At 45.3% G+C, this 27,713-nt stretch overlaps 2 protein-coding genes across 6 annotated transcripts in view; one reads left to right on the top strand and one right to left on the bottom strand.

The window, feature by feature from the left end:
• Nucleotides 1-735: 735 nt before the first annotated feature.
• On the bottom strand, nt 736-8,982 carry ETFBKMT (electron transfer flavoprotein subunit beta lysine methyltransferase). The gene is made up of 4 exons (XM_084272383.1): nt 8,953-8,982; nt 6,123-6,559; nt 1,842-1,972; nt 736-1,137 (listed from the first exon to the last, which is right to left on the bottom strand). Exons 2-4 carry the CDS (start codon nt 6,440-6,442, stop codon nt 773-775), a joined length of 816 nt encoding a protein of 271 aa, XP_084128509.1. The 5' UTR covers nt 6,443-6,559; nt 8,953-8,982; the 3' UTR covers nt 736-772.
• Nucleotides 8,983-23,970: 14,988 nt separating this feature from the next.
• DENND5B (DENN domain containing 5B) overlaps nt 23,971-27,713 on the top strand; it is a gene marked incomplete at its 5' end in the record, with an annotated part of 116,314 nt that continues 112,571 nt past the window's right edge. For all 5 annotated transcript variants that reach the window (XM_084279084.1, XM_084279083.1, XM_084279081.1 and 2 more), the window contains one exon: nt 23,971-24,082. In XM_084279084.1, the coding sequence (XP_084135210.1) occupies nt 23,971-24,082 (112 nt within the window). The remainder of the gene's footprint in view (nt 24,083-27,713) is intronic.

Raw genomic sequence — 27,713 nt, 5'->3', positions numbered from 1 at the left:
TTCATTCCTCACCAGCTTCCCATGGTGATAGATTGCCTTTTTTACCGCCACAGAATTAGCGAATGTGGATCACTTGACCCTACTCTCTAGGTGATAGTTACCTATAGCTGTTCCTATTTAATTACTTTCCACTTAGTAAAAACTTTTACTTTGGCCAGACTTCAAGAAGAGTACTTTAGACTGGTGTGCAACTCCTGAGTAATCACTCTTGCAGCTTCACGGAAGAGTAAATTTTTATTAGAGGGGAAGGGTAGGTTCAAACTAGTTACTTCTGACATTCAGAAGAGATACTCAGAAAAAGAACAAGGCACTTTAAGGTGAGCACAGTATGACCTAATATTCTAGTGGAGCATTATATGGAGGACAACAATAATTTTCTCTCTAAGTAAGATACAGAAGTTTGTGAAAGCACTGCAGTGATCTTTTAGCCACCAACTTCTCCCCACAGAAATATGCTGGGTATGCAAAACATTTCACCATAGTGTCAGAGAGCAAGACATGAATATATGTGGAAAACATCAGGCATGCAAACTTTTACATGTAACTTGGCTTTGGATTTGCACTTCAGTGAAGGCCCCTCTGGATACATTTTGCATGTGGTTTTTACCTCAAAGCCTCCAGCGAGTAGGATTTGAAATCAGTACCGTGTGAAGGGACAGTAGTTTCCTTTGCATAAACAGGTATGTTCCATATTTACTTCCCATTTTAATTTTACATGCTTAGGGGTGGGGGTGAGCCAACCAGTGAGAAAAAAATCACTATAAAGCCAGCTTCAACAGTTTTCCAAGCTATTTGAGGGCTGATAACTCCAAACAATACTTGATGTTAATCCATTGTTTTCTTGTCTAGTATACTCAGGAAGTGAATATTCTATAACTTTGTGCAACTGACTGCGAATGCTGTGACTTAAAAACTGATGCCTGCCAGGGTCGCCAATGAGCACTTCAGTTTGCTGTATTCTGATGCACTTCCTCAGCCAGTGATGCAGATCATCAGCAAGTTGTTCATCATAAAACATATCTCCAAGAACAATGAGGTCCCAGTTGCCAGCCTCTGAATTAATGATGTTCTTAATGGCGATGGGGAAGGGATTCAGGTGGTTCAGTTCACAGTTCAAGATCATTGCCCTTCCTGCAACTGAAGAAAAGTCAAAGTAAAGTTACAGTTTGGGATTCTGCCATTCAGCCCCCTTACAAATTTTCTTTTCATCTTTCATCTCTTAAATACTTTTTTTAAATCTTAGCTGGGGCCTTCCACAGTTTTCATTAGGGGTCAAAAACTGGCATAAAGTCATGAAATTTTATCCTCGTTGCACCATGACACAGGGCTATTCCTGGAATAGATACCAGTGGAAACAAATTAGTCACAGCATAATATCCAACTGCTTTAACTTATGGATATGCTTCCTCCCTAATCAATGAGTAATTAAAATACCAACACACTGAATTCAGAAATCAGTTGTGGGAAAACAGACTTGGAGTGGGGGGAAAGGCAAAATATATGAAAGTGCAGGAAAATGTTATGGTCCTGTACCAAAGCCAACTTGCCACCTGCACTTGGAGTTCTCTTCCATCTTCATGATGGTATGTAGGCAACTCTTGATGGAAACTTTGCTGTTTGTTCATTCTGAGAAGCTATGGAGATATACTTAGGTGCAAGAGAGGCTGGTACAACCCAGCTTCTAATACTGGCAAAATCCATTCATCTTTTTAGCCAACTTAGAACAATGCTTGGAACCCGAACTTCTCCCAGATTGAGCAAAGTCAGGTCTCTGTTAAATGTACATAAATATCTTTACACAGACACACACACATACAAAAAAAAAAAAAAAAAGGCCTTACTAGGGTCGATGTCGTTGGCAAGGACTTGTGATGCACCACTCATCACCGCAGCTATTGCTGTTGCTCCACATCCACTTCCAAGATCCAAAACCGATCGTCCTTTAACAATACGTGGATTATCTAAAATATACCTGAAAAGAAAAGCTGTTAAAGCAAGAGACAAGATGATGCAAATTTCTCAGTTTTCCAGTATGCTGTGTAAGAGTTCTTGCCATACATGTAATGAAGCATGGTATCTTAAAAAAAGACTGTTCCACATCTGCAGCTCATTAATAGTTCCTTATTTGTCTCTGCTGATGTAAAAATCAAGAAGAACCATTGCCTTTCTCCCTATTGCTTCCCCACCCCCCCAAACAAAAAGAAATCCAGCCAAGGAAGCAGTATTTTATTTCAGTCACCTCCTTCTTCGATAGGTGAGCTTATCTAATAAATGGGCACAATCAACAATGTGACTAAAAGACTTGGCAAGTACTTGTAGAAATTAAAAGCAATCTGACTGAAGCAACATCATGATGTACTCACAGAGAATACTGCACCCATCAAAAGGCAAGGCCTACCCATTGCCCTAAAATACTGCTTTATGCAACTGCTTGAAAGAAGAGGAATTCCCCCTCTTTCCTGAGCATGCAGACACAGATGCAAATACTTCTAGTCTGCTTAATGTTGTTCCTGAGTAGCAACATGAAAATGAGAACAGAGCGGCAGTGAGCAGAAAAAGACTATCTTCATCTACTTGCAGACACCTGCCAAGAGGAATCCACAAGCAAAAACCCCTAGGCTGGAAATGGGGAAGAACTGACAACAGGCAAGCAGCAGTTATTATTAAACACTACAAATCCTATAACCATTACTGAGGGTTCACAACTTCAACAGTTGCCTTGAAATTGAGTCTTCTGCAAAGGGGAAGCCCCTAAATGCAGAGGGAGGAGCCCTGGGTAGCACAAATGACTGCAAATTGCAATTGCTTCTGCTAAAGTAGTAATAGGAAAGCATTCTGTATTCTGTATTGTCTTCTGGCACCAAAGATGTTGATAACACACTGATGTTTTTGTTGTTGCCAAGCTAGCAAGGACTTTTCAGCTTCTCACACTGCCCTGCAAATGAGAAAGTGGGGCGTGTCCAAGAAGCTGGGAGGGGGCACAGCCAGGACCTGTGACCCTAACTGGCCAAAGGGCTATTCCATACCATAGGATGTCATACTCTGTATATAACTGATGGTTGGCTGGGAGGTAGGGCAGCTTGGTTTTAAATGGTGAGCAGTTGTGCTGTGCATTGCTTGTGCATTATAATTACTATTATTATCTTACTCTCTGTTCTATGAAACTGTCTTTATTTTAACCCATTAATTTTACCTTCTTATTTTTGATTCCCCCATCCCACTGAGGCAGGGTGAGTGAGCAACCAGCTGTGTGGTTGTTTTAGCTGTCTGCCAGGTTAAACCACAAGAAGGGTAATGGCTGACTCTTCACGCAGGACTACTGGTAAGCACAGCTTTTGCAGGTACGTTCCAGTGCAGAGAACCATAATGGAAATATCAAGATTGGTATAATGGCAAATGGATGAATGGAAATGCCTGGGCCTGGAAGCACCAGCAGGAATGGCAGGAGGAGGTCTAATAAGAACATCAAGTGTTAATAGCTGCTAGATGTCAGCACATGTGTATACAGATTCCTAGGAGCCTAGACTGGGAGAACAGAAGACAACCTAACCTCAAACTAAATAGTTCAAGCCATAAAGACACCATAGCAAGAAAGTTCAAGACCAGGACTGAAGACAGAAAATACCCAGATCAAGAACATGGGAAACATGAGGAGGGCCTGACATCCCATACCTTGTTCTACATGTCATCACAAGGAGTCCTAACAGACAGCATGGACATGCACAGCTCAGCACTTTGAGCAATGTGGTTACCAATCCAATGAGTGACCCCAGCTCAGCTTTAAAAAAATCACGTTCTCCTGTAATGACTGGCAACCATCTCAGATGTTCTTTTCTGAGGACACGCAGGCAGGACCTTTGTGCAGAGGCTGAGCAACTCAGCTGTTGGACAGCACTCCCCCTAAGCCATTCCTCCTCTGAGGACAGCCCCTAGTTTACCAACAAGGAAGAGGACAGGGATTGGATCTCCACAGCAAATGCTCCCCTTTCCAGGGGCTCTGTGTGGATTTGCAGTGACTTTCCAGCAGTAACTTGTGCAGAGCATGACCTGGTCTAATGTTGAAAATGTCTTGCAGCCAAGTGGTTCTCAAGTTAGTACTAACAATTGTGGTGACTTAGGACAACTAGAACCCACTGTATCCCTTGGCATGCACATACACTGCTGTTGGAGACTGCTGTCTGCCATGCTGGGTTTACAACATATCATAGGTTACACCAAGAGGAATAGCTTGAAATGGGAGACCCCTTATGTTGTGGGAATGCCAGCTATGGTAAAATCATAGTTACGGAAGCAGCATGTTTTCATGGTCCCTTTTTGTTTTTACTCAGATTATGCAGCTAATTTCTGACATTGCCAGTATATCAAAAAAGTGCATAAGCTGTAAGTCAATAAAGTGAAGTGTCAGGTAATTACTATTGTTCCCCAAATAGCAGGGTGTATGAATCATATGATAACAAAATGTAAAGAGTACCGTATTCCATTTAATTATGCAATGTTGAGGACTGCTCTAGTTCATCTACACAGCAGGCTAATCAACTCACAATTTAAGACTAATTTTTTCCTGGTCAAAAATGCCTTCTTAGTTATGCTGTCTTTGAGAAAACCAGCAAAGCTTCACTTCAGATCCTTCCCTTTCATCTATGTGGGGAATGTTTGACAGCTTGTTCTTTGCTGTAACATTTATGAACTTTTTCTGCTGTTCAAAGCAAGAGATTTGATTGTACAGAATAAAAGAACTCAAAGTAGTTCCTGGAAATCAGGAACATTAAAGATATTTTGACAGTAAGCGGCCAAAATCAAAGTGTGGTTTCTGACGTGACTAAAAGACAGCCTTGATAAGACTTGACAGTAAGGCTTGATTCAGGCCAAGCAGCACACCCGAGTGTATCAGCATTACAGTACTTTTCTCAACAGACACACATCCACAATCCTGTCTGTCTCCTATCAAAAAAACCTCCCATGTGTTACAACAAAATAGCAATTTTCCTGTTTGGAGAGACAATGTATGACAGAATTAAACACCTCAGTAGGTTCTGTTGGCAACTGCACAGCCCTTCCACAGATCCAAATTCAGCCCCATTGTGTGATGGTATGCTTCCCCCGTTGCCCCCATGTTTTCCTGACTTTTCCTGTTTACGTAGATTGATTGTTAACCATTGGTGCTGATTGTGATTTCTGCATCTGTCTCACAGTGAGTTCAGGAAGACAGATAACAACACAATAGCCAAGGGTTATCTATGCTAATGTGCCCACCAGACACTGGTCAGTGTCCACTGGCATATACAGGTGGTGTGTAAATATGACTATGAGCCAATCTTCTTACTCCATAAACAGTGAGCAGTCCAAGAGCCCTTTGAGCTCTCCTGAGACGACAGCGGGCTGCACGTCAGGATCTCCCCTTGAAAGGGACGCCTCTCAAGGTTACTCCTCGAGGTCGAGAGAATCCCTGCTGCAACAGATCTGCAGCAGATCCTCGGTAAGTGAGTTGGGAATAAGTGCACTAACATTTGTGATCTTAGCTAAGAAATAGAAAGGATTGATTGTATATATGATCCTTTAGACATAAATCGTTGACCAAGTCTGGGACTAAGACTGAATCCAGCCGCACCTAGGCTCCTCTCTGAGCAGGAGTTTAGAAAGCAAGGGGATTCTTTCTGAACCTCGTGACTCAACGGGAGGGTCTCCCTGATAGATTCATCTGACCCTGTTCTCTATGCACTAACTAATCAAGATTACCTTACCATCGAATCTTAATCACTGTCGCGTTTATTACCGAACACCGTTACACCCTCTTGTTTTATATCAATAAACATATTATTGCCTCTCTCTTACGAGTGAAGTGCATCCCTCTGATCTATCCCATATACGACACATTGCCAACACATGCATGACTAGAGAAGACAACAGCTTTCAACTTAAGAGCCACAAGTTATTCTATATACAGCAGGTGCTGAAACTTCACTGCCAACCGTCAGAGATTGCATCTCTCCTGTATAAGCAGAGAGAACCACAGATAATGCACTCATACAAAGCAAATACACATTGCTAGGAAACACTACAAGCAGAGCCGGGTCTGATATCCAGGCCCACAGCAGGCTGGACTTAATATGCATGCTGCATACCTGGAAAGGGCTTGGCCTCCTGGCCAGTAAATTGCCCAGAACGGGTCCCCATAAGGCCACAGGTCAGGTTTTTCCCTCCAGAACCTGCAGCGAGGGGTGAGGAGGCGCAGTCGTATCTCAGGTGTGAGATGCCCGCTGCTGGTGACCTCTGTGTTCTCCTCCAAAAATGCTCTCACCTCGGGGTCCAGAGACTTGCCAGCACTCCAATGGCAGCAGCGCTTCCAGTGCAGAGAGGGGCCTCCCCTCCTGCTCCTCCAAGCCTTGGAAAAGGTGGTCTGTCTGCTCATGAGGAGGAGTTGCTTCCAGCCAGGGAAGACCATGTCTCTCTAAGGACAAACCTTCCTCAGAAGAATTGGGAGCGATGTGTCTGAAGCAAGTGATGAGGCAGAAAGCTTGAAACATTGACAGGGTGGTGGTTTAGTGATGGATGACAGTTCCTGAAAGGAGAGCAGTGTTATGTAAGCGATGTGTCTTCAAGTGAGTCTGAGGTTATACACCACCAGGGCTTCGGGTCAAGATGCTGTGGGGTGACCATGAATGCATGCCTTTCCCCTGCCCAAAGGGCCCCTGAAGTATAAAAGAAGTGGCATTTAAAGAAGAAGCTATCAAGAGATCCGTTCAGGAGAGTGCTATAAATGGTGAGAAACCACTAGTTAGCGGGACAGCTGATTGAGCTAGAAATTCAAGGTACAGCCTTTTAACATCTCCTTCTGCCTTGAAGATACACAGCAATCTGCTCCCATTTAAGGTTCTTCCATTGAATCTTAACATTCCATCTTAAGCCCCGGTTGGCCTCTTGCATTGCAAGGCCTATGGACATAACAAAGGTTATCAGTAGGTTGTTAGAGAGACACCCTTAATTAAAAGTTTTATAATGGTGATGAGTCATTTATATGAAAACATCTTTAGGCAGATAATTAAAGGACTTCCTCAAAGGACTTTCCCCTCTCTTCCTCAGATTTGTCAGGCTGCCAGCTCCAAAATGAAAAGAGTTTTTAAAAAATGAGGCCTCAAGACTGGATGACCTCACATTCAAACACCACCTGACACCACTCCAGGACAGTGTTCAGGTCACAAGCAATAAAGGTGAACAATAGATGGCTATATCAGAGTTTAGACTCATTTAAGGATCAGGAGAATGAAGAGAGGAGAGCAACAGCACTCAGCTGGGCTGCAACTGACAAGCCTGTCAGCACTTCATCACCATTGCTATAGTCTCTTCATCCACCATCTCTTGCAGACCCTGGGTCTTTCTTACACCGACCCTGCCAAGCGGTGGCCTCAAAAGAGAGCAGCTCCTTTCCTGCCTTCCTGCTCAGATCTCCTCCTTCATCCATCTGTTAATATTTCCATATCTTTTTTCCTTCCTCATCTTCTCTCCAATTTAATTTCAGTAACTTGGACATAGTGCTTCAGGGCACAGCTTTTGAACATCCACCTAAGCCGATGATCAGAGAAACATTTAGGGCCTGTGCGTCCACTACAGCAAAACTGCATGGACAAATAGACACAAGAAAACCTGCACTCTCTTTTGCAAACATTCTCTCTTTCACAGTAAAGATATTCTAATAAAACAAAGTCTTAACAATCCGTATTTCATTTACTTAAAATTTAGATTTAATTACTTCAGGTTTTATTTGTCTTTATCTTTTATAAAAGTTCAGATGTATTTATTGGCAGTTTAGTTGTGTGCTGGCCTCTGCTTTAGGTACTGGGTTTAGTCTGATAATTTGCTAAAATGTTAAGCTGTGAATGTTCCTTCCTTTGCTATTTAGGCTGATAGTCCAGTTATGTCTTTGTTTAAATCATCGGCTAAAGGCTTTGTATTTTTAATACAAAAACACGTGGCTGAACGGTTTGCATTTTTCACATTTGAGAAGGCCATTTGGCAGAGTCCATGTAATTAATGAATGCAATTAACAAATGCCTGCCTTTGGCATTATATAGGCCCTGCCTATATAATCCTCATCTGCCCAAGGGAAGCATGAAGTAAACTGAAATCAATGAGAGCCATAAAGCTCATCAGCTAATGCTGTATTCTGTTTTTTCCCCATGAATTGCTGCAAATTAGCAGGGCTGAGTTTCAGTAGCATATATTTTGCATGGCCTGTCATAACAATTACTTTTTAAAAATTGTCAGTAGGGAAATATCTGCCAAGAGCTCTGTGCTCAAAATTCCAAACTGAGTTTAAGTGTTTAGTGCAGGAAGGCATCAGGATAGAGATATCCCTGCATTCGACACTCCTGGCTTCCCATCTTACTGGGAAATCAATGGGAGATCAGAACTTGGAGACAAGGACAAAAATCAAGCAAAACCTACCAAATGTCAATTGCTGTGCAATTTAAGGCCTGTTTTTTGTTTTTTTTTTTAAAGCAGCTGGTGCCTTTCAAAGCATAATCACACCAACCGCACGCTTCCCACTGGAGGAAGGCAGAGCTCCCCACAGCCAAAAGCTGCCCGGTCCAGCGGGGGAGGCGGATCGCATCCTGTCACCCAGCATTCCGGCCCCGAGCGACCGGTTTGCGCCCTACGGCAGCCACTGCGACCATCGCACAACCTCGGATTGTCACCTCGGGGTGGGTACCCATCTGCCAAGCGGCCGCTGGGTCTCTGGGGGTTACGGACAATCCTAGCAGCGCGCCTGCAAGGGGAAGGCCCGCACCGGGACCACCGTCTGGGCCGTCCCACCCCGCGCAGGCCCGGCCTCACCTAGCTACTCCGTCCGCCACTCCGCCGGGCCGAGCCCGATCCGGACGCCCGCCCCCACACGACCGCACTACTCCGTGCCAGGATAGGACCGGGGCCAGGGAGCGCCCGGCCCACACCCACCTGCTGATGCCCGCCGCCGCCGCTTCGTTCCGCCCCTCTGCGGGCCGGACGAGAAAGGGCGGGCTCCCCGCCTGCTCTTAAAGCGGCAGCGCCGAGGATAGTGTGGTCTCCGACTTGGGTCCGGTCTCGGTAGCGCGGCCGGTGCTTGGGGTTTGGTGGGTTTTTTCCGCAGCTCTTCGGAGCAGCGGCCTGGGCCTGTCCCTGCCCCTCTGTAAATCCAGGTCAGCGTCAGGGGCTTGCTCTGCTCCCCCATCGTTTAGTGATTTTTTTTTTAAAAAGGACTTGCATCAATTTGAATTATCTCTGTCTTTCAAAATGATAATAAAAATTCACATGAGAAAAGGAGCAATAACACATTTTAACAGCAGTGGAAATAAGTTTTGGGTTATTTTTTCTTCCTTTGCACATCAGATCAAGGCTGCTGTCAAATTTGGCATGGCCTAGACAAGGTTTCCCAACCTCTCTGTAACAGCAACAGCTATGGACAGTACTGGCCATGGATGAACCAGCCAGTGTTCCAGGGCTAGGTTGTTCCTCCAGCAAGCTGAACTTGTCCTCCCCTCTGTGTGTTCCTCTTCTCCATGCTCCATCCATCCTGTTGATATTTCTGCTGCTCTACAGGTCCCATTGATTCTCTCCTCCCCCCACGCTCCAGTGTGGACACGAGGAGGGATCTTCCCTTGAAGCACTATTTTGTTGTTGTTACTCACAAGGGCGCAGCTCTGCTGTCACTGCTTGAGAAATACGAGACAGTGGTGTTTCCTCTGAGGTCACCATGTGCATTTCCACCAGGGCTGGATGAAAAACCAAACCCTCCTGCATCTCCCCTCTGCCCCAGCTGTTCTTACAAGTAGTGATCCTGCAGGTGGGCCCGAGCTAGGGACGAAAGTGGTTCCTGGGTTCCCGGATGCCTGGTCCACTGCTGCGATCCCACGGCCATCCTTTCTGAAGGGACTTGTTTTATTGCATGGATTAGTTGCTCTCCAACAACTCCCACCAGGTCACTGCCCCATCTTCTATCCTGCTTGCCAGGAGCTAGGGAATAGAAGCAGCTTCCGACAACAAGAGTGACAAAAGTGTGTTTTTCTGGCTTCCCTAGGAGACAGTGTCCCAAATTTCACATGCTGCATTTTGAAAAGGCTCGTGTTCATTGCCTGAGGCAATGATCATAAGTCCAGTTGCTTCGGGTGCCAGGTTTTTAAAAATAAAACTGGCAGTTATGCACCCTGAGCCTGGATCTGCCCAAATCGCTGCGGTTATGGGGCCATCTAGTGATCCACTGCTTAAGTACAGTTAAAGTGTGCTCTCCAGGGTGTGAAAGCGGCTTATAAGAGCAGGACTGTCGGAGAAGGGAGACGCGGACACCATGTGGCTCGTCAGACCGTCTCAAATTTTATTCGCACAAACATGGCTTAAGTATGCTAGTTAATTAGCTCATTGCATATTGCAAAAGCCTAGCTCATCATTGGTTCAACTGATAAGTTGCAGTCCTGCCTTTGCTTACATTCTGTTGCACATTGTTATGGTAAACACATCCTTCTAAGACAACAGTAACTGCCTTCAGCTGGCCCCAAGGGCACACTGACTTTGGACTAACCCTTACCCTACTTATGCCATCTCGAGCAGGTCTGTGCAGCTGTGTCCCTTCTCCGATAGCCAGCTCTGCACCAGATCCTCCACACAGGACCATTTCTTTAAACGTGGGGGATCCCCAGTGTCCCAAGAGAAGGTGGTTCCTCCATACAGGTCTGCTGAGAGGCCAAGATGGAGGCAATGCACTGGCAGGAGGCCAGGACCCCAACAGAAGCTAGTGTCCACCTGCCACATGAAGGAGCCTCAAGTACACAGACACGTTAAGCCGGGGGCCATCTCCAACACTGTGCATAAAAGTTCTGTAGTTCTGAACTCAGGTCTTTGTGCCTTCTAAATATTCACCATTGTGACAGGAATAAAAACTAGGTAATGGAACAGAAAAGTAATTTTCAACATCAGCTGAGATTGCCACATAAGAGATCGTAACAGCTTTAAGCATACTGACAGGTGATGATACATATCTACCTTGCACATTTTATTTTATGCCTGAGTGGGTTCTTAGAGAAATCTGACAGGAAAACTTTTTTTTCACCTGGATCTTCAGCCTCTTTGATTGGGTGTTTTAACAAGTAACTTCTCAGGTCTAGTTTTTCTGAACTCCTGATACATGATATTACTTGTGATGTGAACCTCGGTGAAGTCACTGCTGTCTAATACACACAGACATCAAGCTGAAGTAGTTTAAAAAAAAATGTTCCCTGGCTGCTCCCAGCTCAGGACTTGCTTAGGTGAAAAGGGAGGAGTGAAGTCCTTGCTTCCAAGTAACATCACCTGGGATGTTAAAGCTGGAAATCCATTCTTTCTTACTTAATTACAGATATTTCATTATTATTGTGTAGACTCCTAGCATGACATAAGAAAGCTCTGATACCAATGACAGCTGCCATCCCTCTTGTGAAAGCCTAGGTAAACCACTCAAACTTTCAGACGTCCTTTGTGCTGATTACTTCAGCAAAGTTTCAAAGCTTGTCCTCTGTGATAAAAAAAAAAAAAAAAAAAAGTTTAATTTCTTTTTGCTTTAGAGAATTTGAGAATTTGTGCTGCTCCATGGTATGGCATATACTACACAGCCAACTACCGTGACTGTGCTGGAATTTGCTCTGAGGACAAGGATGTCTTTGATCTCAAGATACCATTGATTTGGTGTATCATGGAGGAGCACAACACTTGCAAAGTGCAGCTGTAGACTAGCACATGAGGGACTCTTGCATATCCAAGGCAATTAGTGATTACTGGTGATACAACTGCCTGGGTCTCGGGGTAAATCTTGTTTGAGTCAATTAATAACAAAGAAACAGAGACACAAGGGCAGAGAGAAGGGGGAGGCAGAGAGCAGCTTCCTGCATATTAACCAGGCCTCAACTCATGAACCTTCAGAGATACAAACGTTAAACCCCAAGAAAGGTAAACCTGTGGTTCATCAGCCAGACTTTTACTGGAGTTCGGTCCTTTGCTTCCAATTGCTATAGCCCAAATTTCCAGAACTCTGTTGATTTGTTGGGGGTTTTTTGCAAAGCCAGCTGCCACAGTGTGATGCAGCAAAAGGCAAATTTGCAGAAGGGAAGATGGACGAATTCAGAGTGCTGTTGATTTGTAAAACACATCCCAACAACTCAATATCAACAGGACACCAGGACCAATGTGTGGCTACCCAGAGACTGTGGAAGCAAGTCATTATAAAGATGTAGCTGGTGCATTAGCTCATAGCTAAAATTGAAGATGAGAGCTCAAGCTAGGTAAGGGAGAGTCAATCTAATTATTCTGTTGTGCCTTCAGCTAGAGTCCATACCTACTTCTGTCAGAATTACAGTACATCTTTAACAGTTGAAGAATAGATATCCTAACATAATGAACAGAACACTTTTACCTGTAATACAGCCCAAAAACTTTAGATGTGTTTTTCATAGGATTACCATTCCACTTTGCCTTGCCAGCTGCATTAGTTTAGGAAGGAGCAGCAGTTGGCAGAGATGAAAGTATCACATACCTTCTGACAGGGGGTGGAAGAAGGGGAATTTGTAATGTGCAGAGGATTGAAGGGATGAAATGAGGAAAAGGTCTATTAATCTGATCTTTATGCCAATGCAAATTAAATTGTTTCTCTGTGAAGAGTCATGATGGTAAGGCCAAGAATTTGAAAATGGTAATTTCTGAAATTATTCTTCACTTTGTCTATATGTGTAGTTAAATCATCTTTGGTCTTAGCTGGTTGCTCATGTTAACGCACAATCAGACATGAGAGCATTTTTGTAGAGCAAAGTCTGGAAAGGTACACAGAGTCTGATGGCTTGTGCTTGTTTCTGGGTCTTGTTTGGATGTTAAAACTAGAAAATATGTGTTTTCAAGCCTTGTTTTTGAATAGCTGAATTCTCCTTGAAATACTGGAATTTTTATCTCACCTTTATTTCCCAAAATAATGACACTTGGGCTCCTAAGTTTCAGGTCCGGGCAGTATTTTGTGACGATTAGTTAGCGTGAGTGAAACCTCACTGCAGGAGACAATTAAACAGAAATCAGCCCAGGCTGATGAATGTGTCTAGAGATGTGTCCTCTAAAAACAGGTGCTCTGGTGATTTTAGTTGCAGAGCAAGAAATTTGCAGCACAAGAAGCAACTAAGAGGGAGCAGCCATCATATTGACACCACCACTTCTGGTGATACAGCTGCAAGTGTTAGTATGGTGATAGTGGGGGGAGGAAGTTTGCAGTGGGCTTTGTTCGCAGCTACCTTTGATCTTCCACAAATTATCTCTGTTGTACTATTGTGATCATCTGTAATAGCTTTCTAGATGCCAATGTTCTTTGGTGGCTAGAAATTTGGAGTCACAGAAGTCTGCAGGAAGCTTTTGGGTGCCCCCAAGGTCTGGGCCAGCTCTCAAGCCAACCCAAGGTGAGACAAAGCAGTAGAGGGAAGAAGAAAAGTCCATAAATAGAGCTGAACAGTGGCTGAGCCTGGTGTCAGAGCATTTGTTTTGGTTTTTGTTGTTGTTGTTGATTTGGTTGTAATTGGTGGAGTGGGTGTCTTCAATTTCCTGCAAAGTCCTGAGAGGGGAAGATGATGGAAACTGAGTGAAAATGGAGAGCCAGGAAAAGGGGCTACTTAGGCAATATGGAACCTCTCCAGACTACCTGTAGGTGCCTAAGTTTTGATGAATGCAACAAAGACATTATCCATGTCCTCATCCCTCCTGACTTCCTATGTCAGGAAAACTCATCCTGCCTGCCTTCCTGCACAGCTTTGTATACATCCCCACTATGTGTAATGTATCAAAGGTGAAACACAAAGTTCATGACTTCAGTATACTTACTAGACCTTAGCTTTTCCCAGACAGGCAGAAACAATGTTAAGCCACAGAGTTAAACCAACATTTAGTGTGGAGCATGAGAATAGGATGACAGGTTGGGGGGCCTAAGGCAAGTGATGCTTCCCAAGCTTAGCTGTCTTTGTTGCCAGGTGGCCTGTGTTCAACCCTGATGTATTTAAACCTATGACTAATTCTCTCCAAGCAGAGCAGTTGATCCAGCTTGCTCCATAAATAAGGCCTGAAGCTGTAATAAGTTTGGGCATCTGATTTTAAGGATCATGCTTACAGCCATTGGTGCCAGGGATAAGTTTTCTAGGACCTGAATCAGTTCACAGCATCTGGCTAACTCTGCAAATCAAATTTAGTAGTTTCCCATTGGTGGGCAGAGCCTGGCACCAATTGAACTCTTCCTTTTGCCTTCCACATGGTAGTCTGCCAAACATTTGGCCTCTTCTGGGGACAAAGCAAAGGATGGAGATCTGAGACAGACAGGTGACGCCTACTCTATAGAGCTCCTGGAAGAAGCTGTTTACCAAGGACCTGATCTAACACAACTCCTCTTTTGGCTGATGTTTGTTGTTGCACCTTGGAAAGATTTCCAGGTCCTCAAACAACATAATTGTGAGTCAGGGTCATGCTATGTCAGGACCTCTGCTTTTCATTATTTTTCACTAGTGTCCAAAGAACATGGAAAACAAGTTATACCACTGCAAGGATGCTCAAAGGAGTGGAAACACAGCTCCCATGTGACACCAGCAAGCGCCGTCATCTGATGAACAGGCTAGAGCTTAATTAAATGTGGCCAAGGACAGAATAGCTACAATTTATGCATATGGAAGCATGAGAAGGTCACAGGGGGATGGAAAAGGACTCTGTCTTTGGACCTCTCAGCAATTTGCAGTGGTATGATAAAAAGTGTTTGTTTATCTCCCTTTCCCATCCATGCTTATACACCACACCCTCCAAAGTGGTGTTTGGCACAAGTCTTCTTTAGGATACTGGCAACTCTGGTGCTTTTGTGTCAAATACACAGATGAGGAAATCCATGGGATTTTCTTACAGAGCAACTTTAACTGACACATATAATGTCTTTGTGCATTTCAAACTTCTCCAAACTGGTGCTGTGCACTGGTAACATAGTTCATTCACCACAGCAGAGGACATGGAGTGGGGTCTCTTCCAGCTGGACCTGTCACCCACAGCGCTGGGCAGATTGCATGCAGAGCCATGTGGATGCCTCCTTGTCACAGCCCCAGGGGTTCTAATAGCAAAGGCAGCCAAACAGGCCCCCAACGCTGCGTTATGTGATCTTACATCTTAAGTTTTGTCAGCGCAGGCGTCAGGCTTTGTGCAAGCAGCTGCAGCCAGCTTGAATGGAAGCAGCAGTGTGGCTGTGACCCTGCAGCGCAGCTCTTTGCAGCACTGTGAACCGGCTCTGGGGGAGCCAGGGCAGGAGAGTTTGCAGGCAGGTTAATCCTCAGTCTGAATAAATGGCTCAAGGATAACAGAGCAGACAGGCCCTGTCATCTTCCAAACAAGAAGCTGTGCACTTCCACAACAAAATCAGCCTATCTCTGCTGCATGTACTGGGTGTTAGGGTCTTGAGGGCACTAATGGGTCTTGCTGGCCCTGACTACCTCCTGAGGCTTCCCCGCACCTCCATCTCTGCCCACAGCTTAGGACCCCATTTCAGCATCCTTGGGGCTGTCAGTCCCTGCCCCAGTGGTGTCACAGCATGGCTGGTCTCCAGCACCCTACAGCACTGCCCTGCTTGTAGTGGGCTCCACCAAGGCATCCCCCTCCCCGTGGCCAGCCTGGGGCTGCATTCCCAGCCTTGTTCCTCTTGCTGGGCCTGGCACCAAAGACTGCTGCTGCTCTCTTGCCTTCACCCCTCTTGGTACTGCTGAGTGACAGGAAACTGGTGGCTCTTGTTTAGCCTGGGAAATACTGTTTGCTGGGATTTCTCAGAATGTCTTCTAGCATTTTGGCCTGGAGGGAGGTGCTGAGATAGTCCTTTGACACATCAGACAGTGTCAAAAGCTCCCACCTCCCTGACTGATGTGAGCTGCTGGAATTGCCCAGCATGGATCCAGGCTTAAATAAGTTGTGGCTAGTGGTTTGCAAGGAAGTCACCAAGAAACACTATCCTCAAGAATTGCTTTGATCTCTGTCCTGTTTGATGTGAGTTCTGAGCTGATTTCTGGTATTTCTAAGCTAAAGCAGGAGTGCAGTAAGCCAGTGCAGAAAAGCTACAGTCTATCTGTCAGTATGAAGTCTCCTAAGCAGCGGGTGCTTAAAGGCAATGTGATGTTTCCAAGCACAAAGAAGAAGGGGCAGAGAGATATGGCTGAACATTTGGACATAAATGTTTAGACTTCTGCTAAAAACACTAGTAGGGAAATTGAAACAGAACTGCTTTTAGATTCATCAAATAACACTGTTGCAATGACATGAAGATGTATTGTAACAGAGCATGCAGAAAAGCAGCAGTTTGTGCTAAATGAGGAAACAACTCACAATGTATATTCGTTGCAGGGAATACTTTTCATTTGTCCTTGATCTTGTGTAGTATATTGGCTATGGAATCCATGCATTTGGATTTCTTTAGAATGCCCTTGGGCTTTTTTTTTTGTGTGCTAGGATTCATTGTAATGTAGATACAGGCTGTCTGGCACTTCTTACTGAATAAGGTTTCAAAGGGAAGTTCTGAAATTGAAATCAGGGGACTTAAAATCAGACTCTAACTACATTTGAACAGAGGCCAAAGGTGTTTTGACAAGGAGATTACCTGCTGTTAGTAGACAACTTGTCAAGGGATGTTAAAAACAACAAGAAGGGATTTTACAGGTATGTTGGCCAGAAGAGACAGACCCAAGAGAGCATATCCCCTTTGGTAAATGAGCAAGGAGAACTGACTGCAACAGATGTGGAGAAGGCTGAGGTACTGAATGAGTTCTTTGCCTCAGTCTTCACTGTCAGCCAGGATCTCACAATTCTCAAGTCCCTCAACCTTGCATCCCTGAAACTCTAGGTGGGAACTGGGGGAGTAAATCATATCCTGCCCCTCCCCCAAATTCCTCCCCCCCCCCCCCCCCCCCGCCCCCCCCCCAAGGGCAGAGCAAGTCTGAGACTGCTTCATGAGGCTGAATGTCTACAAGTCTATGGGGCCGGATGACATGCATCCCAGGGTCCTGAAGGAGCTGCTGATGTGGTTGCAGACCTGCTCTCCATCATATTTAAAAAGTTGTGGCTGTCAGGCAAGGTCACTGGGGACTGGAAAAAGGTGTGGTCATGTGATCCAAGCAGCTCACCAGGATGTCCTTCTGCCTATCTCCTTGCCACAGTATGAACCTATGAAGCTTAAATGGTGATTTTTTTTTGTTTGTTTGTACATTTTTTAAAGCCACAGACCTTTTTTCATGCATTAAATGAGCAGGTCTACTATGTTGCAAGACTTTTGTACCTCCTCTGATCTTTCCTGAGCAGAGAGATTGTAAGGTCCCAGGGTTCTGGAGCATTGAAAATAGAGGAGTTGGAGTTTGGAGACAGACAAATGTGCAAAAATTATTTCAAAATGAAGAACAGAGCTTTGCTGCCCACACTGAATACCCACATCATCTCAGGCCTGGTGTGAAAGGCATCTCTCAACAGATGATGGCATTGGGACACATGGGCTAGAAGGACTTGGCGTTGGGGCTGCTGCCTGCATAGAGGTACATCTGCTTCCCTGTGCAAATACCATTTGGGACAGTTTTGGGAACAATAGAGCTTTGTGCCTGGCAGATGTTTAGGCAGAAGAGAGAAGCAGCATTTGCTTTCTTTTCCTGGGGGCAGCTGAAGCACAGGGAGTTCGCTGACCTGATTTCCAGGAGGCTGGTGCTTCTGCAAGTCAGGCTACAAACAATTTGGCCAAGGTTATGCAGTGAGTGATGCTGTCAGAGATGGAAGAAAATCTGTGTTTGTGTGCTTTAGCTTGATGCTCCCAGCACACCACCTCAATTAGTGCATGACATAGTAGTGATTTATCCAAGCAGCGTACTTTGCTGGTTAGGTTTTATCTCAGTAGTGACTGGAACAGTCTGTGTGTCTTCTACCAGCAAAGTGCAGAAAGTGCACCTCACTTTGAGCAAAACACGGTCTTTGAAGTCTGGGACTTGGCAGTGAATCACACAAAAGGTAATGGTTATAAACGATCCTACTCCTGACTTCACGGAGCGGGGATGGAAAGCCCACCTACTTGGTTGCTTGGCAGGATGAGGCACATCTTGCAAGCTCAGTATAAAATCAAAGTGGAGTGAAATGGCAGGAGTTGCCACAGATTTTTGCCATTCTGTGCCACTGAACATGTGGAGAGGAAAGGGCATGGTGGTGAAGGATACAAACCTCCAAAAACTGGGTATGGCAATTGCTGGACTGGCCAGGGAGCCATTTCTGAGGACGTTTTCAAAGTCCATGCCCTATCTGTCTGGGATGTCAGTGCCACTTCCTCTCCAAGGTGCTGGGAAACCTGGCTGACAGCATGACAACCATGTGAATAAAGACAGGCAGACATCGGGTCATTATATCCATTCTTGCTCATGTTGTAGGATCCATTTTTCTGGACGTCAAATGAAAGCACTCACCCAGAGGATCACTACAGATTTTTTGTGAAGGAAACATAGAGCCAGTCTATGGGAGAGATGGGGGAAGAAGGTACAATTAGCTATCGAATCATTTCAGCTGCCCTTTCCCCCAAGGATCCTCGCTGAAAGCAGAGTGGAGTGGAATGCATCTCTGTGTGTTGGCAATGCAAGGGCACGTGTATGATGGATGTACATCAAATGAATAAAATGCAATGAGCTACAATAGGGAATTAAAATTTTAAATCATAGAAGCTTCAAAGATCTTGTGGCAGAGATGCAGGACAGTATCAATAATTTTGCTATATGAATAATAATTACATGGTGTGACAGAGGAAAGTCGTGTGCCTTCATTCAAGCCTCATCTTTATAGATATGGGGTCAGTATAGAAGATGAGCTACTTGCTTTAATGGAATTGTAATTTGATTTAATATTAGAATATGTGCCTGCAGCATCTGCTTTCTAAGCAGTGACGAATTACATTGAAGGAAATGTTCTTTGCTTTATGTCTTACAGCTAGTGATTTGGTTTATTTGGTTTAAAACCTTACGGCAGCCAACACCTTTACAATGCTTTAAGCAGTCTTCTTGCATAAGATCATAGGACAAAAATTGCTTTCTTTATGAACCTTGCTATAAAATCTTCCATAGTTGTTGTTTTTCTTCCTACTTCTGCTATATGCTCTTCTCCGCTTTGTGCCAGAATGACTTCCATTTCAGCCTCAAAGTCCATCCAGCTGTATCCCATTTCTTTCAGCTGACTGTTCATGCTTAGCTTCTCATGAAGTAGCTCACAGCACTGAACTAACCAACTGAAAGTCAGCCAAAAGTAGAAAACACTTCTTGTGAGCATTATGAACATTCATCTCCCCTATGAGGAAAGGCTGAGTGAGCTGGGACTGTTCAGCCTAGAGAAAAGAAGACTGAGGGGGGACCTTATTAATGTTTACAAATATCTTAAGTATGGGATGCAGGGGGAAATGCCCAGCCCCTTTTCAGTGGTCTGTGGAGACAGGACAAGGGGCAATGGCTGCAAGTTGGAGCACAGGAAGTTCCGCACCAACATGCGGAAGAACTTTTTCACAGTCAGGGTGACAGAGCACTGGAGTAGGCTGCCCAGGATGGTGGTGGAGTCTCCTTCACCATATGCAAGACCCGTCTGGACGCCTATCTGTGCAATATGAACTAGGGAGCTGCTTTGGCTGGGGGTTGGACCCAATGATCTCTCGAGGTCCCTTCCAACCCCTATGATTCTATGATATTGCATCTTAGTTGCTTTCCCTCTCTTCCACCCTACAGGGTCTCATGACCACATAGATATTACAGCAATACAGGAGAGGCTTTCAGTGGAAAAATCAATGTGGGTTGGCAGCTGGTTAAAGATCTTCTACAGGGAATTGTAGAGCCAAGTGAAGGAGTTGAGCAATCCATCACCAGCAGCATGATTTTCAGTTAATTGAAGAATGCTGAAGAAAATAAAGAGTGAATCAACAGCATCACCACAAGGAGAAGAGATGTAACCTTTAAATAGCATCTGAGCATCAGGCATTGGCTCTTTGCAGAAGTAGGGCAAAGAGCTGTAGTCTGATCTTTTATGGCAGATCCTAAGGGCAGGGCACGCTGACATGCTTGTTAGCATTTGACCCAGTTTAAATTATCAGGTTCTGTGAAATGAAGGCTTAAAGGAAAAAGCTGAAACAACTTCATACTGAGAGAAATATGCATTGCAATTGAAGACACAAGTACCTAAGGAAGAAGAACAAATCTGATAAGCAAAAAGCCTTCCCCTGCTGTGCCACACCAATGGCAATCCATCTGGAGATAGGATAAAGCTGCTGCCACAGGAGAGCAGATCAAAGTGAAAGGTCCCAGGCAGATCTGGTCTATGCTAATAAATTTTTTGTGCTTATCCCAGTCTGAAATTCTGAATTCTACCTTATCCCCATTCCTTGGAGGAACATGTAAGAAACTCCTACTGCTCAGATGCTGCTTTGTGCTTTGCTGTGCCAGGGATGAGCCTTGGGTCCCCTGGGTTATTGTTCCTATGCTTTGAATAGGGGACATCCAGCCCATCCATGCTCCTTGTGGAGCTTTAACTAACACCCTTTGTCGGTGAAAGGAAAAAATATTCATTACACTGCCCAATTACTTCTGATCCTCCCAGACATGCCTCACAGTACAATCCTATCAGTTGCTACCTTCTCCTGGGCTGTATAAATGCTTTTTTCCTGGCATTTGGCTGGCTAGTGAGTATATGCAGCAGTTCATCATGCTTTGCAGCCTTGCCTCTTGTACTTGCAAGCTGCTTCATAGCCACTTTGTGAACCTGCCTATGGCTGCTGTGAAATTTAACCAGCTGATGTTGCAAGCAGAGCAGAAGTGTCTGGCCTGTCTCTAAAGTAGGGCAGCTCATCTAGAGAGGCACTGGTGACCAGTGCAGGGTGGGTTTGTGCAGTGATGAGACAACAATAATGCCTAGATTCTGGAAAAAAAAAATCTCAGCATGGAGAAAAGGGAATTACAGGCATTGAGGGAACACTGAGGGAACACTGTGGTCCTTTTCCTATGCTGTACACCATAAGGTAACATGCATCAGGCAATGGCCCATGATACAGAGAGGTGTCATTGCCCTTCGCTCGCGTGCCTGATATGGAAAGCCTTTGTGGCACAACACAGCATGGGGTGGGCACAAAGTTCTCCTGGGTGCTGCAAGCCAATATGGCTCGGCCAGCTCCACTGTGCAGGCTCACTCCAGCCACAGGCAAAGGCCTCTGATGCATTTTTCTGGGTGCTGTTGTTTATACTTGATAGAAAGAAGAAGTAGCTTACAACAGACTTGATTGTGTTTCTATCAACTTTGTGCCGATACAAAGGTAGCAGAAGAGTGAAAGAAGACAAATCAAAAATTATCTGTAGATGGGTATCCAGTCTACTTCCTGGCTGAAAGTATCATCACTGAGCAGGAGGAATATGGTCTTGAAGTAAATAACTAAGATGCTGCAGGTGAGCTCTGAAATTTTGAATTGCAAGCAACAGTGTTGTCCAGTGAGCCAATTTTCAAACTTATTTCAACTTTTGAAATCTCTTAAAAGTTACCTTTGGATAGGAGTCAGGGTGGAGGAAAAAACCATGAGAGTGAGGAAGAGCTAGCCAAAGGCAGCATGCAGTGTCTAAAGCTAGAGCAACTTGAGGGGAAAGACTGGAAGAACTCAGATGGTGGGTTTTAGATGAGGAAAAAACCAGGCACGTAACATGACTTACTAGAGACCCAAACACACTTGGCACAGCCAGCTCTGCTGGCACTATGAAGCAGCTGGGTGGTCTTGTTAAGATAACGTTGCCCAGATCTGCCATCTTAGAGGATGATTCACTGCCCCCATGAAACTCCCACAAAAGTGTCTGTGGGAGCTGTATGTAGAGAAGGAGGAGCTCAACCTCACAGCTATTCCAGGAAGAGGAGCATTTATTAGATTTTATACCTGCACTCTTTGTGCTGTGCTTCATGCCTGCATTTAATGCTACCTGTATTATTGATATTATTGAGATTGAAGTGCCTGTGCACTGAACTTTATTCAAGAAAAAAAAACAACCGTGCTGTACAGAAGATACCTAAACCAAAGCAATCTGGAACCACGTGCTGCTTAAGAAAAAAGGGTCAGGACTATCGTGTTAAATTTTGGGTTACTCTTAGAAGCAGTCCTAACTCATACAGGCTTAAGAGAGGCTGGTGAAGCCTGTATCTGGGACTGCCTGGAGACACGCATGCTATTGGGCCTCCAAAAGTACTTATCTACAGTTAGAGCAACAGGTTTTGAGTGAGAGTCAGAGACTGTCTTAACTCTTATCATATGATCTAAAGCTGAGTAAGCCAATACATACAAGTTAATAAACAAACCAAACTAAATAAAATAACGTAGGTCTCAGTGCAAAGTCGAGAAAATAACCTGTCTCCTGACAAGCTCCTATAGGGAACTAGCAAGGTTCAGCTTGTCATACCAAGTGCTGACACCACTGGAATCAGTGATTGCGATAAAGGACTTTTTTTTTTTTCTTTCCTTGGATATTGGGAAGTGAGGAAATGGGTTTAGCTCTTGTCTGATTTCAGCAGAACACTACAGGAAAGTGGGAAGTAAAGGGACATAAAACTTGTTAATTCAAAGGGAAGAAGAAAGATTGATGCTGATCTGTGTTGCCTCGAGGAAGAAGTGTTTCTTCCGCGTCCCTACATAAAAATGACCTATGCTGGATGAAATATCAAGTTCCTTGCAGGCATTTCCTTATCAAAAGTGCTTGTTGAATAAGGAAAAATGTAAATCATAGAAAGAACAAATGCAGCTCACGCTGCTGAGAGATAGCTGAAAGGGGCCATGAGAGTCCACAGTAAGCAATGGATGGAACTGTAATTATTACAACCTGCGGGTACCAAGACTAGAAAACGGATAAACACACACCGAGGGTGAAAGTGCATATTGAATTCTGCAAACAACCTTCTTTAAAAATGCAGGCGACAGGATTATCTGACATAAGCAGGAATCATGAGTTTGGAGAACAAAAATCTCAAAACTCTAGAGTCATCTCTGTCCCTTTAAAAGCAGGTGCCACTCCCGAACGGCTCTGCCAGTACTTTGGCGTCGGGTGATAATAATAATGGAAGGGATTTTTAGCGACGGGTCAAAAATAGCACTGATCTCTTCCAGGATGCGGCAGAACTATTATCAGATCTTAAACAGACCAGCCTTTTGCTTTCGCGGAGCTTCCTCTCGAAAGTTAACGTGGTGAACATTAATCACGGCGCTGGGATGGAGGCCACATAGCATCCGTCAGTCCCCTCCCCCTTTGTCAGCGGACCCTCAGCCAGCTGGGGTTGTTCTTTCGACATTCGGGTCGGCAGAACAAAAAGTCGCTTCCCCTAGGCAGGATTCCCGCAGGAAACGCCCGGCGCTGCCTCGGCGCTCGCCCCAGTCCGGCTGCGGCGCTTCGGGCGCTCGCTGCTGGCGGGGGGAGCAGCATCCCCTCTTTTATTTAAATAAAACCCAACCGCCCCTACTCACACATTGAAGGGAAGGGGACGGGGGTGGGAGGAGCTGACACGGGTATAAGCTTTCAGCAAATTCCCCGAGAATTGTGGAAAATAATGAGTGCGAAGGCCACTCGGGGGCTTGCCCTCGTCCCTCACGCTCAAAATGCCGATGAAGGCCGACAACGTCCCGTCAAAGCCCTGGGGCGTGTCGGGGGAGGCACCGCTGCGGCTGCCCGGGGTTTAAATGCCCCGCGGGGGCGGGCCGGCAGTGAGGTATTGCCCGTCCCTCTCGGTTTCCCCCGCCCATCTCAGCTGGTAGAGGGGTTGCTTAGTGTTCGCTCGCCAGAGACGTCGCTTGGTGCCCGCCCGCCGCGGCCTACACGCTGCCGCTACCGCCGGGGATGGGGGGCGGTGCGCCGTGACTGTCCCGCGGGCGCGCCGCCGCGCAGAGCCGCGCTGCGGCAGGGAGCCGCCGCCGGCGGGATGAGCGGGAGCGGCACCCCCGGGCCCGGCGCGGCGCCTTGCCGCTTCGCCCACTACTTCGTGCTGTGCGGCATCGACGCGGAGAGCGGGCTGGAGCCCGACGAGCTGGCAGGTGAGAGGCCTTGTCCGCACCCGTGCCGCTGCGGCTCGCCGCGGCCCGGCGGGATTTCGGGATCCGCTGCTTCAAAATGTCTGCTCCTCCCCCCACACCGACGAAGGGGTGAAGGGAGGAGGGGGTCGCCGAGCTGGCAGAAGGCGCGGGGAGGGAGCAACTCTGAAGGATAAAGCATCTGCCGGAGAGCCGGTGGAGCATGCCTCGAAGGGCATCTCTGGCTTGGCGGCGGGGGGCGCCTGTCTGCCGGCCGCCGGGATGCGCCCTCTGCCGTGAGCCGGGCTCCGCCGGGCCGCTGTTGGCCCTGGTCCCTGATGATGGAAGGGGAAAGAAAGGCAACCCACGCCGGCCAGCGGGCTGCGACTGGTGGGAGAAGGCGACCGAGGGTTGCTGAATTAAAGGGAGACGAATGCCTGGGCTTTCGGTTAAAGCAGATGCGTTTTCTTCTCCATTTGCACTAGAAAGGGGGTGGGAGAAGGATCTGGGAAGAACTGAATAAATTAATGGAATAGCATCTTTAATTATGCTGCTTTATTCACATCTATTCAGAAAGAGACTTCCTACATCCTTCCTTCTCCCTCCAACCCTCAAAATGCTACAGAATCAAAGAATGAAATTATTACTGTGGGATCACATTTTCTAAAATATTCCTGTGTGGTTCATGACTGAATTTGATATGATAATGTTGAGGTAAGGCAGCATTCCTTACTGAGTGTCACTTGTGTTATAATAGAAAGAACTGCTTAAGTCAGTTTTTACACGTGAAATTAGATGGACTATAAGTTTAATGATGGGGCTTAACTGCACAGAAGCTAAACGTTTCCTCAGAGTTACAAGTTTGAAAGCGCTTAAGCACGCATAGTCGACCATTCCTATGAGTTCACATGACAAGTAAGCTGTATGTGGCTGAGGTTGAAGGTATCTGTAGCTATCCGGGTGGGCACCTCTGCCTGGTGATGGGATCCTGGCGAGGTCTCCACTGCTACTGCATCAGAAAGTACCTTGCCTTCTGCTTGTGTAAAAAAGACTTGATGATTTACATCACTGATCAACGTTCTCTGGTTAAAATTTGTATTCTTGCAACCTTTAAAATGGGTGGACAAGGAGCTTTATCTCAGCATATGGTACCTAAGTCTTTTGCCTTTACGGTGAGCATGAACTTGAAGTAGCCCAAGGATCTCCAGGTTGAAGCCTTAATTTCCATTTGTTTTTTCATGTGTACTTCTGACTGCAATTGTATGTTTTGAGTTTTGCTGCTTCTAGGAGAGAACTCCTGGCTTAAGATCCATCTCCCAGCTGATGGCATGCAGGGTTTGATTTGCATAATATGACCTATTGGGGTTTCAGCTACTTAAACTGAGTCATCGCTAACTCTTGTATCTGAAAAGAAACTATTTTTAAAGCACTGTTGGCTGGCAGGCTGTGCTTTCCCTGATGAGTACTCAGACTTTCAAACTTGTCTTTTACCGATTTCTGCTCCATTTCCTGGTGAGATGTGCAGGCATATGTGTACTTGGGGAGCACTGCTCAAGGACAGGCTGAGCACAGTGGCTTGGTGTGGAGTAGTGGCTTGGTTACAGGGCTCAACTCTTACAGTCATGCAGTAGGTCTGACTGAGCTGTTCCAGCAGCTCCAAAGCAGGTTTCAAAGCTAAGGGAAATCTGTCTCTTCATTTATCAGTAAAAGCCATTTTGGCACATCAGCCCATTTATAAAATACAATGCAACTATGAATAATTTCAAGGAGATATTACCACAAGTAGCTGTTTTTAAAGCGGGGGGGGGTGGGGGGGTGGGGGGGGGGGCACTGCTTTTATGTTTTCTTCCCTAACCCCCCTAACAGGAAATAAATATGAATGTCTTTGTAACTGATTTAAATTAGGCAGAGTCCAGCAGCAGGGTTTGAGTATAGAAAAAATGTTGGTAATGCTAATTTAGAAGGCATTCTCAATACTTAGGAGGGTTGAGATATTATAGAGGAAGAAGTAGAATAACAGAAATGTGATGGGATTTAGTATTGCTCCTGAGCAACGTTGTATTTTTAGGGACTTGTGACAAGAGCTTTCTGCTATCAGCTGGGTAGCACCAGTTGGAAATGTTAGGGAAGAACAGGAAGTGCTGTAAGCCATAAATATAATGCAGCCATGGAAAAATTAACTCTGACTTTAGACGTAGCTGAGAAGATTTATGTTAAAGCTTGGGAAGTATTAATGCTGCCATAGGCAGGCAGTAGTGAGATCTGTCTAGAAATCTGTCATACAAGTTTCAAAAGCCTATCAGGGTTGAATTTGTTACCTGACTAGGTGGGCAGAAAGATGCTTGAGGGAAGAGAACATCTGTTGTGTCACAAGAACTGCACAAATTGAAGGTTCACTCTTCTTAAAAAATGCGCTTGTGACATCTTGTAGAAAGAAATGATCTTTCAGGACTGCGTTATGTAGCTGTGATACAGCTTTCCATCTTGTTAGTCTTGTGCTTAAGGAGGTTGTTGAGGTAAGTCATGGCGTCAGTGAAAAGTTGCTGTGACTTAAGCTGTCACACAGATCATCCCCCATTGAGCAAAAAAACGTAATTAAGAACCTGCTTATCTTCAAACCTGTGAGTCCCTTGGCAGCTAGCAAGCACAAAGCCCCTTGCTCAGGCAAGGTCCGACTGAAGGGAGCTGGGCTAGGGCTGAGCAGTGGAATGCGAGGAGGTGAGAGGAGCTCCTCTGCCGCTGGCAACCTCAGACCCCAGTGCCTCTCCGCTGAACTGCGCAGGAGTTACAAAATCCCCGAGGGATTTTTAGCTTCCAGAGGGACTCGCTGGTGATCAGCTGAGGCACAGACACCTCACAGGTCGCGAGTGGTGTGCCAAGGAGCTGCCGGTGAGTGAGTCAGCTCGTCATCTGGAGCTCCCAGACCTGCACCCTCCCAGGGAACAGCCTGGGATCCAGCCCTGTGTGAAGGCTTTCCTTGCCTGATAGTTTAAGCCCAAAATCTCTTACTGCACAAACCTTCTGCAGTTAAATGAACAACAAAACAAACCCAAAAACCATCCTGGAACAAGTTGTTTTGGTGCATTGTTTTTTTTATTATCTAATGTATTACCCATGAATTGAAATATTTCAGTGATGCTCTCAGGGGCAGGGCAGAGAACTCTCTTTTTCATTCTTAGTGTAGAGTTGTTAAGTCTGTTCGCAAAGCAAAATGAAGATTTTAAAGTTGGATAAAGTCTTGATATGGTTTTAGGGAAGAGTGACTTGCTTTATAGTTCTTGTTTCTGTGGGTACTCAGTTAAAAAAACAAATTTGTAGTTGAGAATTTTCCACTGTGCAAGTGTTTAATTTTTTAAATTTTTTTTCTTTTGCATATATGCTGTTTTCTAGTACAGAGTTTCTTAGCTTATTTTTTAATATGAAGCTGTACTACAGCTGGCTTTTCAAATGGACTAATTTTGGGTTTTAAAGAGAATTAATTTTGAAAAGTAAAAAGGTTTACCTATTGCTCAACTTGGTAGTATATCCAGATGTGCAGCAGAGTAGCATATGTCTTAAATGCCACTGAAACACTGGTTTCACTATCACAAAGCTCTCTCAGTTGAGGATGGAAGGGAAAAAAATTTAATCTTTCTAGGGACTTGAGGGAGGAAAG

Source organism: Gallinula chloropus, assembly GCF_964237585.1.
Source record: "Gallinula chloropus genome assembly, chromosome: 1".
Classification (NCBI taxonomy): domain Eukaryota; kingdom Metazoa; phylum Chordata; class Aves; order Gruiformes; family Rallidae; genus Gallinula; species Gallinula chloropus.
This window is presented reverse-complemented; position numbering and strand designations above follow the sequence as displayed.

What these genes read in the sequence shown, in the direction of transcription:
- ETFBKMT (XM_084272383.1), bottom strand. Translation starts at nt 6,442, where the DNA reads ATGGTCTTCCCTGGCTGGAAGCAACTCCTCCTCATGAGCAGACAGACC. An exon ending in GGAGGCCAAGCCCTTTCCAG is followed by an intron (nt 1,973 to 6,122) that starts GTATGCAGCATG and finishes TTTTCTTTTCAG; the next exon opens with GTATATTTTAGATAATCCAC. An exon ending in TGCCAACGACATCGACCCTA is followed by an intron (nt 1,138 to 1,841) that starts GTAAGGCCTTTT and finishes ACTTTTCTTCAG; the next exon opens with TTGCAGGAAGGGCAATGATC.